Genomic DNA, 15,104 nt, shown 5'->3' on the forward strand with positions numbered 1-15,104 from the left:
ACCCAGGTTCAATTCCCAAGCTGTGAGGTGTCTGATCACATCAGAATAAAAAAATTAAAAAAAAAAAAGTAATATAGAATAAATATTAATGGTCCTTTGGAATGAGTGCTCAGAACACTTTGGCCAGCAGTAGCCATCACTGTCTTTTTAGGGAACCTGAAAGAACACCCACTTTCAGAATTCCGCACAATCCAGCAATATAAAAACCAAACGCTGAAACCTACTGGGTTCCCTTTTCATATCACGCACCCTCCCTCCCCACCCTCCACAGACCAGCTCAGAATGACTTACTGCTTTCATTTCCTTCATTGATAATCTCCAACCGACGCACAAGCTGCTCAAACAGAGTCCACAAATTCACCACTGTAGCATCCATCTTCTGCCAAGAAATCAAATATACATTAGGAAGCTGCCTTCTCCCCATTACAAAAGGTTCACTAAGAGTCCGGTAAATCTATCAGTGACCAACACCTGGGCCCTCCTACATGCAGCCACCATTTCAAGAATCTCTTGTTTATTTGCTGGTTGGTTTTTGTTGTTTTTCAAGACAGGGTTTCTCTGTTTTAACAGTTCTAGCTGTCCTGGAACTTGCTCTGTAGATGAGGCTGGCCTCAAACTCACAGAAAACCACCTGGCCCTGTGCGCCACAACTGCCCAGCTACCATTTCAAGAATCTTAAACCAATTTTGTGATCCTAATCTAAAAAAAAAGTTAATGTCTTTGTTTTGTTTCATTTTTTGACAACCCCCCCCCCCCCCCCCCCCCCCCGGTTGTTTCAAGAGATCCACCTGTGCTGGGATTAAAGGCATGCACCCACCACTGGCTGCCTATTTATTTTTTAAGATGAGGTCTTACTAGTTGCTCAAGATGGTCTTGAACTCACAATCTTCCTGCGTCAGCATTCCAAATGCTGGGATTGCAAGCATGTGCCCGAGCTGCACTGAACTAGAAAACCGCTGGAAACCACTGACAACATACACCTTCTGTCTACTTCTAGGTCAGTCCTCATTCCTTACAATGATGCCGGCGCTAACTGCCTTCAGTAGGAAGGAACATGTCTGTGGACTATAAACACTACCAACCACAAACAAAATGTGGTTCTTCAAATATAATTTAACAACATTTTTTGCTACTTTAATCTCTCAGACTTTGAAAACCTATAATGTACCTTGAAATGTTTATTTTTGGTCTCACTTTTAGCTAACATCCTGTCACAACTGTCTCTTAAAAGGCAGGACATGGTCAGCACATTTCCCACCAATGGCACAGGTGACATCACACAGTGATTAAGTAGGGAAACTGCCAGCTCAGCAGCACAAGAATTATTTCTGCAGTGTGGGTTCTCTGCTGGAATGCATGCAGGGACTGTGTCTAATAAATTCATACTAAGTACAGGCGAAGATTATGTTATACCACTCTGGCGTCCGAGAGACAATGACCACCTTCACAACGACAAGGGCAAAGGAAAAACCATTGCTAGTGGGCTCCGGATAGGGAATTTCAGGCTTTGTGTTTCCTCCCAAAGACCTGCTCATATCACATTAAAAACTTAGGCCACCTTCCAGGCAGCTTTGTTCCAAATAGACTTCAACAGGAATGGATTAGAAAAATAAGTTCTTCATTTAGTCATCAGGAAAGACATTTCTAAATGTGACAAAAATTATTAAGGGAAGAAAATGTCAAATTTCTTGACTTGAAAATGAAATGTTCTTAGAAACACATTAAAGGACTCTCACGCTCCTCTCACCCCTGATGCTCTGTCCAGGTAGTTACTCTACGGAGCTAAATAAAAACTTCAGAACTCTATTTTAATAGAGTTTTTAGTGATTTTGCAAATATCTTAAGAGTGTACCATAAGCTACGACAGTAAGAAATGGAAAAAAGAAAAGAAGAAACAAACAAAACCCCACAATAAAACAAGGAATGCATAAGCATAAAAATATTTTCCATTAAACAGTACAGAAATATTCATTTGTAGTCATGAAACAACCGCTATAATAGCAATAAAATAAAAATTCTATCCGTCCCAAGCCTGTCTGCAGTGTAACCTGAATAGGGCTGGAACCATGCTCTTCAAATGGCAACGTATCTGGTTCCAAGCAACAAACCATGGCAAGCTGCTAAGCAACCAGACTAAGTGACTTATTACAAACATCTTCCTCCAAAGTAGAACAAAGTAAGAGTGGCATTACGGCCAGCAGGAAGGCATGTGGAAGTCACGGAGAGGTCCACACACAGGTGCTGCAGAACAGAATCAGGAAGAACACTCAGGATCGATTCAAATGATGATCTCCTCTGGCTCCCAGTAAAAACAGAGGCCACTAGTCAGCAGCTGTAACACAGGATATTGATCTCTCCTATCTCAGCATCATAAGTATATCCTGCAATTCAGAACATGAAAACTCCTGCAAAGGGTTCAGGAGAGTAGATTCTGTAGCAACTATGATATTGAAAGTGGGGGGAGGGGGTTTTCTTGTTTTTGAGACCTGACCTGGAACCCAGAGATCTGCCTGCCTCTGGAATTAAAGGTGTGAACCACCACACCAGGCAAAACCGCATTTTCAAACAGGCGTGATGCTTTGTGCTACAAGCTCAGCTCTAGAGATAAAGGCCGGATGGGCACAAGCTCCAGGACAGGAAGGAGGCTACACGGCAAAGCCTTGTCTCAAAACACAACCAAAAATGTTGTCTTAATGACAATAAGACCTGACTCGACCTGAGTCTCTCTATGATCTGTGTCCCACCAAAGCGCATGTTGAAACTGAATTCCCTATGCAGCAGGACTAGAATGCTAAGGGACTAGTGTGCCCTTGCAAGAGGGCCTGAAGGAACTAGGTGGCCCTACTGCTCTTCTGCCATAAGGTCACAAAAAGGCATCAAGGAAACCAAGGAAATCCTTCCCAAGCAATCTTAGGGCACTTCCATCTTAGACTTTCTAAACTCTAAGAAATAAACGATTGTTTGGGGGTTAGAGAGAGAACTCCATCCATCAAGTGCTCGCTGCACAAGCACGCAGACCTGGTCTGGTCCCCAGCACCACGTAAGAAGCCATGTACCGGCCAGCAAGGTGGCTCAGAGGACAAGGACCCTTCTGCACAAGCTTAACAACCCCAGCTCAATCTTACACATATGATGAAGTTAAACACATGCACAAACCGCAAACCATGGCACACGCGCAACCCCCCCCACACACACACAGAATGTAAAAAAGAAAAAAAATTCTGAGCTGAGCAGGTGCTGTGCATTTAGAATCTTAGCACTGGGTAAGCAACAGAAGGACCCTCAGAGCTCACCCCCAGGTCTCAGTGAGACCCTGTCCAAAATAAAACACTGGGCCAGGCGTGATGGTGCATACCTTTCCTTCTATCACTCAGTCCCAGCACTCGGGAGGCAGAGGCAGAGGCAGTCAGATCTCAGGGTTAAGGCCAGCCTGGGATACATATAAGACCCTATCTCAAACAAACAAAGCAAAGCACCCACAGTGGACAGCTCCTGAGGAACACACTAGAGGAAGATCTGGTCCCTGTGTGCACGCACACAAAATAAATGTCTGTTCCTCATAAATTATACAGTTTAAGGTACTTTGTTACAACAGTAGAAATAAAAGAAGGAAAAAAAAGAAGAAATAAAAGAAAAAAACTTCACATTTTCTCAAGTTTCTTTAGTTCATGATTACTCTGGGTTCAGTGTATACTCCAAGGAGTAAGGGTTAGAGCTGGTTGGCTGTGGTTTTGGTGTACTGTTTTGAGGAAGGGCTATTTCAGACTGCCCAGGCTGGCTTTGAACTCGCAGCAATCCTACTTCAGCCTCCCAAGTGGTGATATTATAAGGTATGAGCCACTCTGCCCAGCTGAAGAAAGAGGCAGTCTCTTGAAAACAAACCCAATTCCAAAAACACACTCTACAAGACACTGTAGCTGGTGTATGCAGTCTCAGGCTGGTCTCCTCCATGTGTACTAGGAGAAAGTGGTTTAAAATCCCAATGCAACATGGGCGGTGGTGGCACACGCCTTTAATCCCAGCACTAGGAGGCAGAAGCAGGCGATCTCTGAGTTCGAGGCCAGCCTGGCCTACAGGGTGAGTTCTAGGAGAGCCAGAGCTACACAGAGAAACCCTGTCTCAAAAAAACAAACAAAAAAATAAAGCTTATAAAAATATGAAGTGTATCACTGTGTTGTTTGGGTCTGATAGTTGTTAATTAGATTCTGGGAGAGTGATTCACAGCTCCAGTAATTTCCCCCTAAGTAGTCTAGACTGTCTCCACATGAGGCTCCACTAAATTCAGAAGCAAAGATTATTTTTTAAAATAGTGCTACATAATATTTAATATATGCCTTTGCTGTGAATTGAGTACTAAACTTGACATTCCACATCTTTCTTCATATGAATCTAATTAACTAAGCTGCCACTTTATAGACAACTTAGAAACAAGAACTGACTAAATACTGAGTGCACATGAAATGCAGGTGTGGAGTCAAAGTCTATCCTCTTTCCACCCTAACACACTAAATGTCATAAAGTATCAACCATATATGCTGCACATTTTCTCAGACACCTGCAAATCATAAGTCATACTGAACAGAGACCTGTATACCTGTATAAACAGACATCAGCTTGTGTATATGTGTGTATACGTAGATGTCAGTGAGCATGTGTATATGTGTGTACACACAGATGTCAGTCAACATGTGTAGATGTGTGTGCACACAGATGTCAGTCAGCATGTGTATATGTGTGTACACACAGATGTCAGTCAGCATGTGTATATGTGTGTGCACACAGATATCAGTCAGCATGTGTATATGTGTGTACACACAGATGTCAGTCAGCATGTGTATGTGTGTGCACACAGATGTCAGTCAGCATGTGTAGATGTGTGTACACACAGATGTCAGTCAGCATGTGTATGTGTTTGCACACAGATGTCAGTCAGCATGTGTATATGTGTGTGCACACAGATGTCAGTCAGCATGTGTATATGTGTGTACACACAGATGTCAGTCAGCAAGTGTATATGAGTGCACACAGATGTCAGCATGTGTATGTGTACACACAGATGTCAGTCAGCATGTATATATGTGTGCACACAGATGTCAGTCAGCATGTGTATATGTGTGTACACAGAGATGTCAGTCAGCAAGTGTATATGTGTATACACAGATGTCAGTCAGCATGTGTATATGTGTGTACACACAGATGTCAGTCAGCAAGTGCATATGTGTGCACACAGATGTCAGTCAGCATGTGTATGTGTACACACAGATGTCAGTCAGCATGTGTATATGTGTGTGCACACAGATGTCAGTCAGCATGTGTATATGTGTGTACACACAGATGTCAGTCAGCAAGTGTATATGTGTATACACAGATGTCAGTCAGCATGTGTATATGTGTGTACACACAGATGTCAGTCAGCATGTGTATATGTGTACACACAGATGTCAGTCAGCATGTGTATATGTGTGTGCACACAGATATCAGTCAGCATGTGTATATGTGTGTACACACAGATGTCAGTCAGCATGTGTATATGTGTGCACACAGATGTCAGTCAGCATGTGTATATGTGTGTACACACAGATGTCAGTCAGCATGTATAGATGTGTGTACACACAGTTGTCAGTCAGCATGTGTATATGTGTGCACACAGATGTCAGTCAGCAAGTGTATGTGTGTGCACACAGATGTCAGTCAGAATGTGTATATGTGTGTAAACACAGACGTCAGCTAGAATCCAGACCAAAAAAGATGACAAACTTCTGACGGGGTCATCCAAGCTGTTCTTGAGGAGGCTCTTACTTCTAAACAAAGTTGATTTTTTTCCCCCTCTAATATAGGTTTGCTTAGGGGAACTAAAATCTGGTTCTAGTAAAATATACTCCTCTTTATATGCTGGGGGATCTTATATTCTAACATTCTACAGAAGTGACTCTCAGGAATTATTTATAGGTGACAAAAATATCTCACTACATCACTACTAACTCTCAATACCTCAGCCAAATTGTAACTCAGAGAGCTAAAGCTTACTCGTCCTTCTCAGTGTCAATTGAGAATGGTTTTAATTTTCCTGCTGGGCCACATTTTCCTCCTCCTGTCTATTTCCTCCCCCTTTATTATGTAGCTTCACGGCTAGGAGACGCACTAATGTGAAAGGAAACAGTCGTGTTGCAGAGCGCTGCTCTCAGCTGTAAAGCAGATGTCACTTCCACAGCAGAGGCTGCTGCCTTTGAGAGCGCAGCAACGGCCCCTGTGTGGGGAGCAAGGAAATCAGTTTACAGAGCACTCTAAACAGAAAGGTGCCCAGAATCTCAGCTGTTACTGATGGGGAGCCCCAGAGGTGGGGAAGTCACGGTGTTACAGTCCCAATCTGTGAGGATCCCTAAGGGAGCAATTTGGCAACACCAGGAGAAAGAGTCTCAGCTTGCTGTTATTGCTTTGAGGCCCCAATTTAATTTCAATCACCCAGCGAAGAAGAGACAGACAGTCCTTCCGAACAACAGACCATTACAGGTCTTCCTGCAGGGCATCCTGGGAAAAGCATCTAAACCAGTCCTACAAACAATAGTATTAAAAAAACTATATATCAGGTTTTTTAGATGTTATGTAGTATTAGACAAAGCAATGGCAGATTGCTTGGTGTTTTTTTTTCTTTTCAACAAAGTGTTTTAATGAAAAACATTATCATACACATTGCTGTTCTAGAGATTCCCAAGAAATTAACAATGTAGGTTTCCTGCTGCCAAGGAAAAGCACTCCCAAAGACAGGCTCGACAGAGGATGAGTTCCTTCAACAGCACTTCAGAACAATTCATTTCCCTAAGTGTCCAGCTTCTGCTCCATATCAAAGGCAAAGAAACACTACCATGAATCCAGCTGTTCCCATGAACAAATCAACTGCAGAAAGATAAACAGAATGTCCTGGGCTCAACCTGAGTAAGGACTAAAGTGAGGGAAGGGAAAAACTGAATTTCAGCTCAGCACACTGGTGTTCCATTTTCTGCTAGGTCTTCTGGGTCTGCAAGTCTAGAGTAAGTCTCACCAATTCCCAAAGCCTTAATGATCTCAATCAACTTCGTAATCTGCAACACTCAGGCAGACATAAAAACTGTCTCACAATGACACCTTTAAACATGAAACAAAAACCTTACCCCCCAGACTCCACCCTTTGTCCATCATACACTATCAAAGCTACACTGCAAGGCACACACGATTTCATGTACTCAGGAGGCAGAGGCAGGCAGATCTCTGAGTTCAAGGCCAGCCTGGTCTACAGAGTGAGTTCCAGGACAGCCAGGGCTACACAGAAAAACCATCTTGGGGAGGGGGGGGGCGCAGAAAGAAAAGAAAAGAAAAAGACTACCACCTTTCACCAACCCAAAAGCTAAAGATCACCACTAGGCAACACTGAAAACGAATACAGCAGGTCCCCCTGCTTTTACTGCAACCCACTGGCTTGATGTGCACACCAGCCTCATCAGTCAACACATTTTTAAGGAGAAGGAGAGGACAACCTTACTTGGACTTAAAGAAGTGTGCAGCTGTGCTGGCCTTTGGCTCATACCACGCCTGCCTAGCATGCATAAGCGCCTGGCTTCTGTCCTCAGCACAGCGAATACTGGGAATGGTGAGCCACACTTTGTAATCCCCAAATTATCCTGTCATGCCTGCTGTCCCAGCATTCCAGAGGTAGGAGGATCGGAAGTGCAACGTTATCCTTGGCTACAAAAGGCCAGCCTGGGCTACATAAGACACCGTCACATATACTCACATAGGGTACAGTTTACTTAGGAGTGACAGAACTTTAAAGGGTAAACGGTGACTCCAATGACCCTCCTACACACTACTGGGATGCTACCAGATATAACAGCCTTGGCTTTTCTGCTGGGGGAAGCTGTGCCTAAGCCAAGATGGTTATCTGGTAGCATCAGAAACCTGCTACAGGATGGCAGATTAGTGACAGAGCTGGGCAATGAATTGTTATTTAAAGGGGGACTAAAGATAACCCGAGACAGTCAAGGGTCCGAATTTCCAGCACTCCAATCCTCCACAATTAGGGAGACAGCTCTGGGCCGCCTAGGCCCCTCAAACACCAGGGCCTTCTCCCTCGGAAAACCCTGTTCCTCCCAAAGGGTAAAGGGGCGCTCCACGCCAGCCACTCCCAGGCCCGGCAGGCACCGCAGCGAAGACCACCTCGGGGGAACCACACCCCCACCCCTCCCTCCGGCCCCGCCTCGAAAGGACGCCCCTGAAGAGCGGCCCCCGTCCCGGCCGCCCGCTCGCGGCCTCGGACCCGCTTACCGAGGCTCCCGGTCCCGCGCACACGCAACCCCGACCGGCCCGAGGCGCTCACTCTCCGGCCGCCGCGCCCCAGGAGGGCTGCTGTCCGCTCGCGGCGCACCTCACTAACGGCAGTGTGGAACCGCGCCGCCAGATCCGGTTCAAAATCGCGCACCAACCAATCACAGAGGACCTCATCCTCGCGACAACGCATGCGTCAGGGCTAGGGGGCGGGCGCAAAAAAAAATTGGAAATGAGCATGCGCATGACGTTAGGGAGACGCCAAAAGGGGGCCATTTTGACTAAGGGCACAGTTCGGGTGGGGGCGTTGTGATGTGTCTTGCGGGGTTAGGGGGTGTTTTGTGGTCCGTGTAGGTTCCCCGCCCTCGGCTCCGGCTCCCTTTCCTGTAATTATTCTAATGACCTGTTGACTAATTGCATATTATTCTTGCCTCCTTGTTTCCCCGGGCAGGCAAATAGGGCTCTTGGAAACTAATAACTGAATAGTTTCGGGTCTTACTGTAGAATAGGAAGAATTCCAGAAGGAGACAGAGTAGCAATCATTTTAACCATATTTTCTGAGCTATAATTATCCCTTCATTCATTCAAGCATTCATTCAGACTTTTATTTGATGCACAGTAAGTATGCCAACTTCACAGCAAACACTCTGCTTGATCATGTGGTCTCTGCTTTCCAGTAGCTATGAATGGGGGAGACAGCTCAAAGAAACAAACAGAAATACAAAATGAAGTGTTATAATCCCGTATAATAAATGCACTTAAAATCTGGCATTATGCTGGTACAGAGCTTTAGAACTTTTAAAAGATCTGGACCCAACATCAGAAATGCACTTTATCAGCGAACTATTCATTCTTAATCTGTTAATGCACTCTCTATCTTTTTATTCTTCTTTTGTTATTTCTCTGTCTTGGAGTCCCTTCCTTTTTTCCTGATTTACTAATCAAGGAGGAATGGCTACCAGCAACTTGACAAAATACTGGCTAGATTGAGCTTACAAGAAACAGTGAGCCAGTCCCTGTGATGGTGCAAGACTTTAATCCCAGCACTCCCGAGACAGAGGCAGGAGGATCTCTGTAAATTCAAGGTCAGCCTGGTCTACGTAGTGAGCTCCAGGCTAGCCCACATCTGACTTCTGTACCATAACCAGCCTGGTCAGCTTCGGTAGTCTAACCTGGAAAACTGTACCCCTCCTTGAGCTCTCTACAACTGTGACGTTCAAAAAGGCAGTTCAACATGGGCCTGGTGGCATGCACCCATAATCCCCACACTTGGGAAGTGGAGGCTGAGAGATCAAGACCAGCCTAAAACAAACAAAGCAGATCCAACTACGACTCTTCCTTACTTAAAACCATTAATAGCTTCATTTCACCTCTCCTCCCTGATAAAGAGCAGAGCCCTTCCTCAGTCTCCAGCCACCCTTCCTAACTCGCTCCCAGTGACAGGTCCCAAAGTTCAACAAGTACTCCTAGCATACAGGACTTTACTCTTGCTGTTCCATCTGCCCCAACACTCTTCCTGCCCCCCCATCTGACTAAGTTCTGCCTATTCTTTGGGTGGCTTGAACTTTAATTGCTTTCTTCAAAGGAATCTATGCTACCTGCCTCTGTGCCTTTGCTATAAGCACTGCGCCCCCATATGAGTCACCTCGTCTTTTTGTGGTTCTTTTTACTAGTTACCTTTGTATGGCCTCCCACATGCTAACTGAGCTTTGCCTCAGTCGTCTATAAGTCTATCTGATTGGGTCAACTCAGATGTCCTTGTAAACCTAGCACATATCCCAGTATAGCGTAAGTGCTCAGTAAGTGCCCCTTACCTTGCTTGCTGGGCCACCAGCTTCAGAAGGACAGCAGTAGTACACTGTGGTGATACTTTGTGCTCTAACAAATAGTTTGCCTGGAGATCAGAGGGCAGAGCTAGCCACTAATTAACCATAGAGGCCAGGCATGGTGGCACACATCTTTAATCCCAGCACTTGGGAGGAGAAAGCAGGAAGGTCAGGAGTTCAAGGCCAGTCTGGGCTACACGAGATTGATCCAGTCTCAAAGAGAAACAGAGCCAGGAAGGGGAGGTTCATGCCTTTAATCCCAGCACTTGGGATCTCATGCCTTTGATCCCAGTACTTGGGAGGCACACACCTTTAATCCCAGCACTAAGGAGGTGGAGACAGAAAGTGATATGGCTGGGCGGAGAGAGGAATATAAGGTGAGAGGAGACAGGAGCTGAGCCCCTTTTTAGGCTGAGGAGTTGGCAAGGCAAGAGGTGGCTGTGGCTTGCTCCTTTGTCTGTCTGATCTTTCAGTGTTTACCTCGATATCTGGCTCCAGGTTTTTACTATTAAGACCAATTAGGATTCCTGCTACCATACACCTTTGATTTACCACATTTCCCATTGTAGGAGCCCCAATAAACAGTCATTCGAGTGCAGGTGAGTTGAACTCAACCACATGGTGACAGTATTCCACCCCACCACCCAATCTACATGGTCCAAAGGATGCCTGGGGGCGGGTCATCTCCACCGGCACTGTCCTACTCAACCCTCTTGGCCTGCTGCACCAGTGTATTGAGGGGGAAAAAATGTAATATGTGTGGGTGTGTGTTTGCCGGTACGGGGCTGGGGGGAGCCCTTGGGGGGTGTTAAAATCCTTTCACCCCACTTAGTTTTCTGCATAGGGAGCATGTTGGGCTCCACTTGGACTGGGAAAACCAAAGGTTCTGGTTCTGGAAAGCCTAGAGTTCAATCCTGGCTCTGCCAATTACTGAAGGTGCAGGTTTTTAACCTGGTTCTTCAGCCTCTGGAGACCACAGTGGTGCGGAGTGTCGGGATGCGGATGGAGGGTGGCTAAGTCTGTGACAGGGCTTCAGGGTGAGGGAAAGCATCGTCATGGGGCGTGAGCCCTTCTTGTTGGATCACCTTTGCGGGCAGCCCCATCCCGCCCCGCCCCAAACCCCTCCAGGCCAGGAGCCCGGACAGAGGCGCTGTCGCCCGCACGCTGGGCTGTGGTCAGTGCATATTTGTCTTTTTACCTCGTCCCTGCCAAACCTGGCTTGTGCCTTTCCGTTCCTTCTCTCTTGTTCTCAGTCTCTTTCCAGGCTCCTTTTCTGGGTCTCCGAAGATGCAAATTGACCATCCACTGTGTTCCAAGAATATTAGTTGGTTTTGTTTGGGGTTTTTGTTGTTGTCGTTTTTTTTTTTTTTTTTTTTTTTTTGGTTTTTCGAGACAGGGTTTCTCTGTGTAGCTTTGCGCCTTTCCTGGAACTCGCTTTGGAGACCAGGCTGGCCTCGAACTCACAGAGATCCGCCTGGCTCTGCCTCCCAAGTGCTGGGATTAAAGGCGTGCGCCACCACCACCCGGCCATTGTTGTCGTTTTTGACAGTTTCATGTAGCTCAGGATGGCCTTGAACTCACTCATAGGCAGCCAAGAATGATTTTGGACAGCCCATCTCAGGCCTTGCTAAGCACGGAACCCAGGGCCCTCTTCTAAAGAAACACTTCACCAAATGAACCCCAGCCCCAGCCCAGCTAGTTTTATTACCTTGTGTCTCTGTCTTCCTTTGATTAGACTTCAGAAACCCAGAAGGAGAGTTTCTCAAATTCCACCTCAGCCATCTTCAGACAAGAAGGAACTGAGAAGCATGGCTTGAGAGCCTTTAATCCCAGCACTCAGAAGCCAGAGGCAGGTAGATCTCTGAGAGTTCGAGGCCAGCCTAATCTACAGAGTGAGTTCCAGGACAGACAGAACTACATAATAGAGAGACCATGGTGTGGGGAGTGTTGAGAGAAAGAAAGAAAGAAAGAAAGAAAGAAAGAAAGAAAGAAAGAAAGAAAGAAAAGAAAGAAAGAAAGAAAGAAAGAAAGAAAGACAGGACTTGGAAATTTGTGTAACAAGGCAGGGATGCCTTTCTGAAAATGGAAAACATGCTTGCCTGGCGATAAGAGGCAGCAGCTTAGAGCCAGAAGGACTCTACTCCCCTCCCTCTGCTGCTGAACCCTGCAGGTTCCGGTCCAGCTCGGCCATTTCCATCAAAGGTTTCTTTTGGAAGGGCCAGGGGACTTCAAAGAGAGACTTTGGTGTGTATACATGCATACACCCACACCATAGATCGAAGGCCTCACCAATAAACTAACAGGATACAGAAAACATTCCAACCCAACGTAAAGATCCACAAAGAGATGGACAGGACTCTACACTATGCTGGGAGAGACAGCGCGCACACACACACACAAGCTCAGGTTTAATTTTAGCAGAACAAATGAAAAGCCTAGACCTCCCGTCCCCAACCACCCCACCTCCAGCTTCTCCAGGCAGAGCAAGTAACCGACTTGGCCTGCCCCACTTTGCTCTACAGTTGCCACCAGGCCACATTTATGACCACACCTCACTTATCTGCCCTTCCTGCCTCATACAGCACCAGCACCCCACTTCTGCTGCCTCTGAGCTACACATTTCTTCCCACAATCACTCTGCCTAACCTCACCTACTTGTGCATGCATGCTCCTTGTTTTTCTTGAGACAGGGTCTTTCTCTGTAGCCTTAGCTGGCCTGGAACTCACTGTGTAGACCAGGCTGGCCTTGAACTTAAAGAGATCCACCTGTCTCTGCCACCCAGGTGCTAGACTGAAATAATGATGTGCGCCAGCACACCCAGCCCGGCTCCCTTTTAACCCTCTCTACCCCTTGTCTGGGCTTCAGATACCATCTCTATTCCCCAGGCTATCGCTCTCATGTCTATGTGTGCCATCCTCATCCCACATCTGACCCTTACAGAATGCCTCAGCAGAGAAGACCAGAAGGACAGACCGTCAAAGGAGCAGCAAGTCACACATTTGGCCAGGCTTCTCTGGGTGGCAGAGGACATTGGGACAGATAAGCAGGCAGATATCCCTTAAACACGGACTCACATATAGATACAGACCAACAGACAGACACAGGCACACAGAGAGGCCGGCAGGCAGACAGACACACAGACACACACACACACAGTGCTCTGCAGAGGTCTGCTGTCCTGATGTGTCAGGCCCTGCTTCCTCAGTACCCGCCCTACTTCCACAGGGAGACCCTCGGGTTGAGGGACTGGCTTTCCCTGGGAGCTTTCAGCACACTAGAAAGCGGGTCACTGACAAGTCTGGGGCCAGGACAAGTCTGCAGCTACCCCGTCGACAGCCTAGGCCTTCCTGTCGTCCCCCCCCCACACACACACACCTTTCCTTCGGCTCCTTTCTACCTCCCTCCCACCTCCGTGCAGCCTTCGAGGCTGGGCGGGAGGTCAGAATGGAGCCCATCCTGGCCAAATGAGAAGAGATTAGAGCAATACATTTGCTGTCAATGGCAATAAGGCTGCCTGAGCAGGGGAGGAGGAATATTTGATTTCGGGCTCTCCAGGGGTCTTGAGAGAACACTGGCAGCCTGCAGCCTCAGGCCTGGGCATGACAGTGTGAAGGGCTGGTCCCAGCCCCAGCCAACTGGGGACCCTGGTGTCCCAGTCCTCCTATATCCTTATCGACCCTGTTCTCCGCAGTTACCCGCAGGCTGCCAGCTCCCTCCTCCTGCCCACCCCTCCTCCTTTCTCCCTCTCCTCTGCCAAACTTGTTTCCCCAAAGCAGTTTTTCTACCTGGCACGGTGTGATGAAGCAGAAAGAACAGCGCTCTGGGGCCTGGAGAGGAGGCTGGGATTCCAACTTCCAGTGGCCCCTCAGCGCAGGACAGTCACTGAGACTTCACACCAGGGACCACTGAGTAGAAGGAAAAGAGATGACATTTGGCATCCAGAGACCTGGGGTCAGAGAAGCCTTGCTCTGCTTCAGTCTTTATCCTCAGCTTTCACTTGTTCACCTGTAAAATGGGGCTGAAGGAAATCAAAAGCTGGGTGAACTCAGGTAGAAGTATCTAGAAGGCAATATGGAAGGGGTAACATTGTGAGGATTCAGACATGCTCCTGCTAGACACTGGCCTGGGCACCACCAAGCCTCCAGAGGGCCCTGCCAGTCCTAGGATCCCTGATTCTGGCCTGGTCTTCTGTAGTGACATGGTCTCCCTGAGGAAAGGGTACTGAAATTCGGCCCTTTCTCTGTCAAACAGTCCTATGCTGAAAGGGGCAGCTATCAGCTCGCCTCCCACAGACCCTGAAAGATCTTCCAGAGGCAGGGGTTTTAGAAGGAGCTGGTATTTGTGAATGCTTCCCAACTCACCCAGCCCTCATGTCCACAGGGTCCTGGCACCCTCTGGAGTCATCCTGCCTTCATACGGAATGAGACAACTTCCACCCAGCCTCCAGGGACATTGGAGGTGCTGGGGCTAGGGGACAGGATCTAGATTTCTTTTTCTTCAATTTTTAAAAGAAGATACATTTGTTTTTATGTTATGTGTGTGGTTTACTTTCACATATGATTATGCATCGTGTGTATGTATTGCCCAAAGAAGCCAGAAGAGGGCATCAGAAAAACTGGAACTTGTATGGTATTTTGTTAGTGTTCTGACAAATACAGCTTGCCTGAAGATGAGAGGGCAGAGCTAGCCACTAGTTAACCATAGAGGCCAGGCAAAGTGGTGGCACACACCTTTAATCCCAGCACTTGGGAAAAGGAAGCAGGAGGATCAGGAGTTCAAGGCCACTCTGGGCTACACGAGATTGAACCAGTCTAGAACAGAAACAGAGCTGAGCAGTGGAGGCTCACGCCTTTGATCCCAGCACTTGGGAGGTGGAGACAGGATCCTGCCCGTTTGGTCTGAGGATTCATAGAGGTAAGAACTCTCTAGTGGCTGCTGCTCTGTTTCTCTGATCCAGGTTTTCATTTGTCAAGACTAAA

General features: G+C 47.0%; 1 protein-coding gene across 4 annotated transcripts in view; it reads right to left on the reverse strand.

The window, feature by feature from the left end:
• Nucleotides 1-8,446, reverse strand: part of Racgap1 (Rac GTPase activating protein 1) — a 32,498-nt gene extending 24,052 nt beyond the window's left edge. For 2 of the 4 annotated variants that reach the window (XM_052748935.1, XM_052748933.1), the window contains exons 1-2: nucleotides 8,299-8,446; nucleotides 292-376 (exon numbers count right to left, since the gene is read on the reverse strand). In XM_052748935.1, the coding sequence (XP_052604895.1) occupies nucleotides 292-309 (18 nt within the window). In that variant the 5' untranslated portion in view covers nucleotides 310-376; nucleotides 8,299-8,446. Of the gene's footprint in view, nucleotides 1-291; nucleotides 380-8,298 lie in introns of all 4 variants that reach the window. The other 2 variants (XM_052748934.1, XM_052748932.1) reach the window with 1 other exon arrangement.
• Nucleotides 8,447-15,104: the final 6,658 nt, after the last annotated feature.

This window comes from Peromyscus californicus, unplaced genomic scaffold, assembly GCF_007827085.1.
Source record: "Peromyscus californicus insignis strain IS unplaced genomic scaffold, ASM782708v3 Scaffold_20__1_contigs__length_68692818, whole genome shotgun sequence".
Taxonomy (NCBI): domain Eukaryota; kingdom Metazoa; phylum Chordata; class Mammalia; order Rodentia; family Cricetidae; genus Peromyscus; species Peromyscus californicus.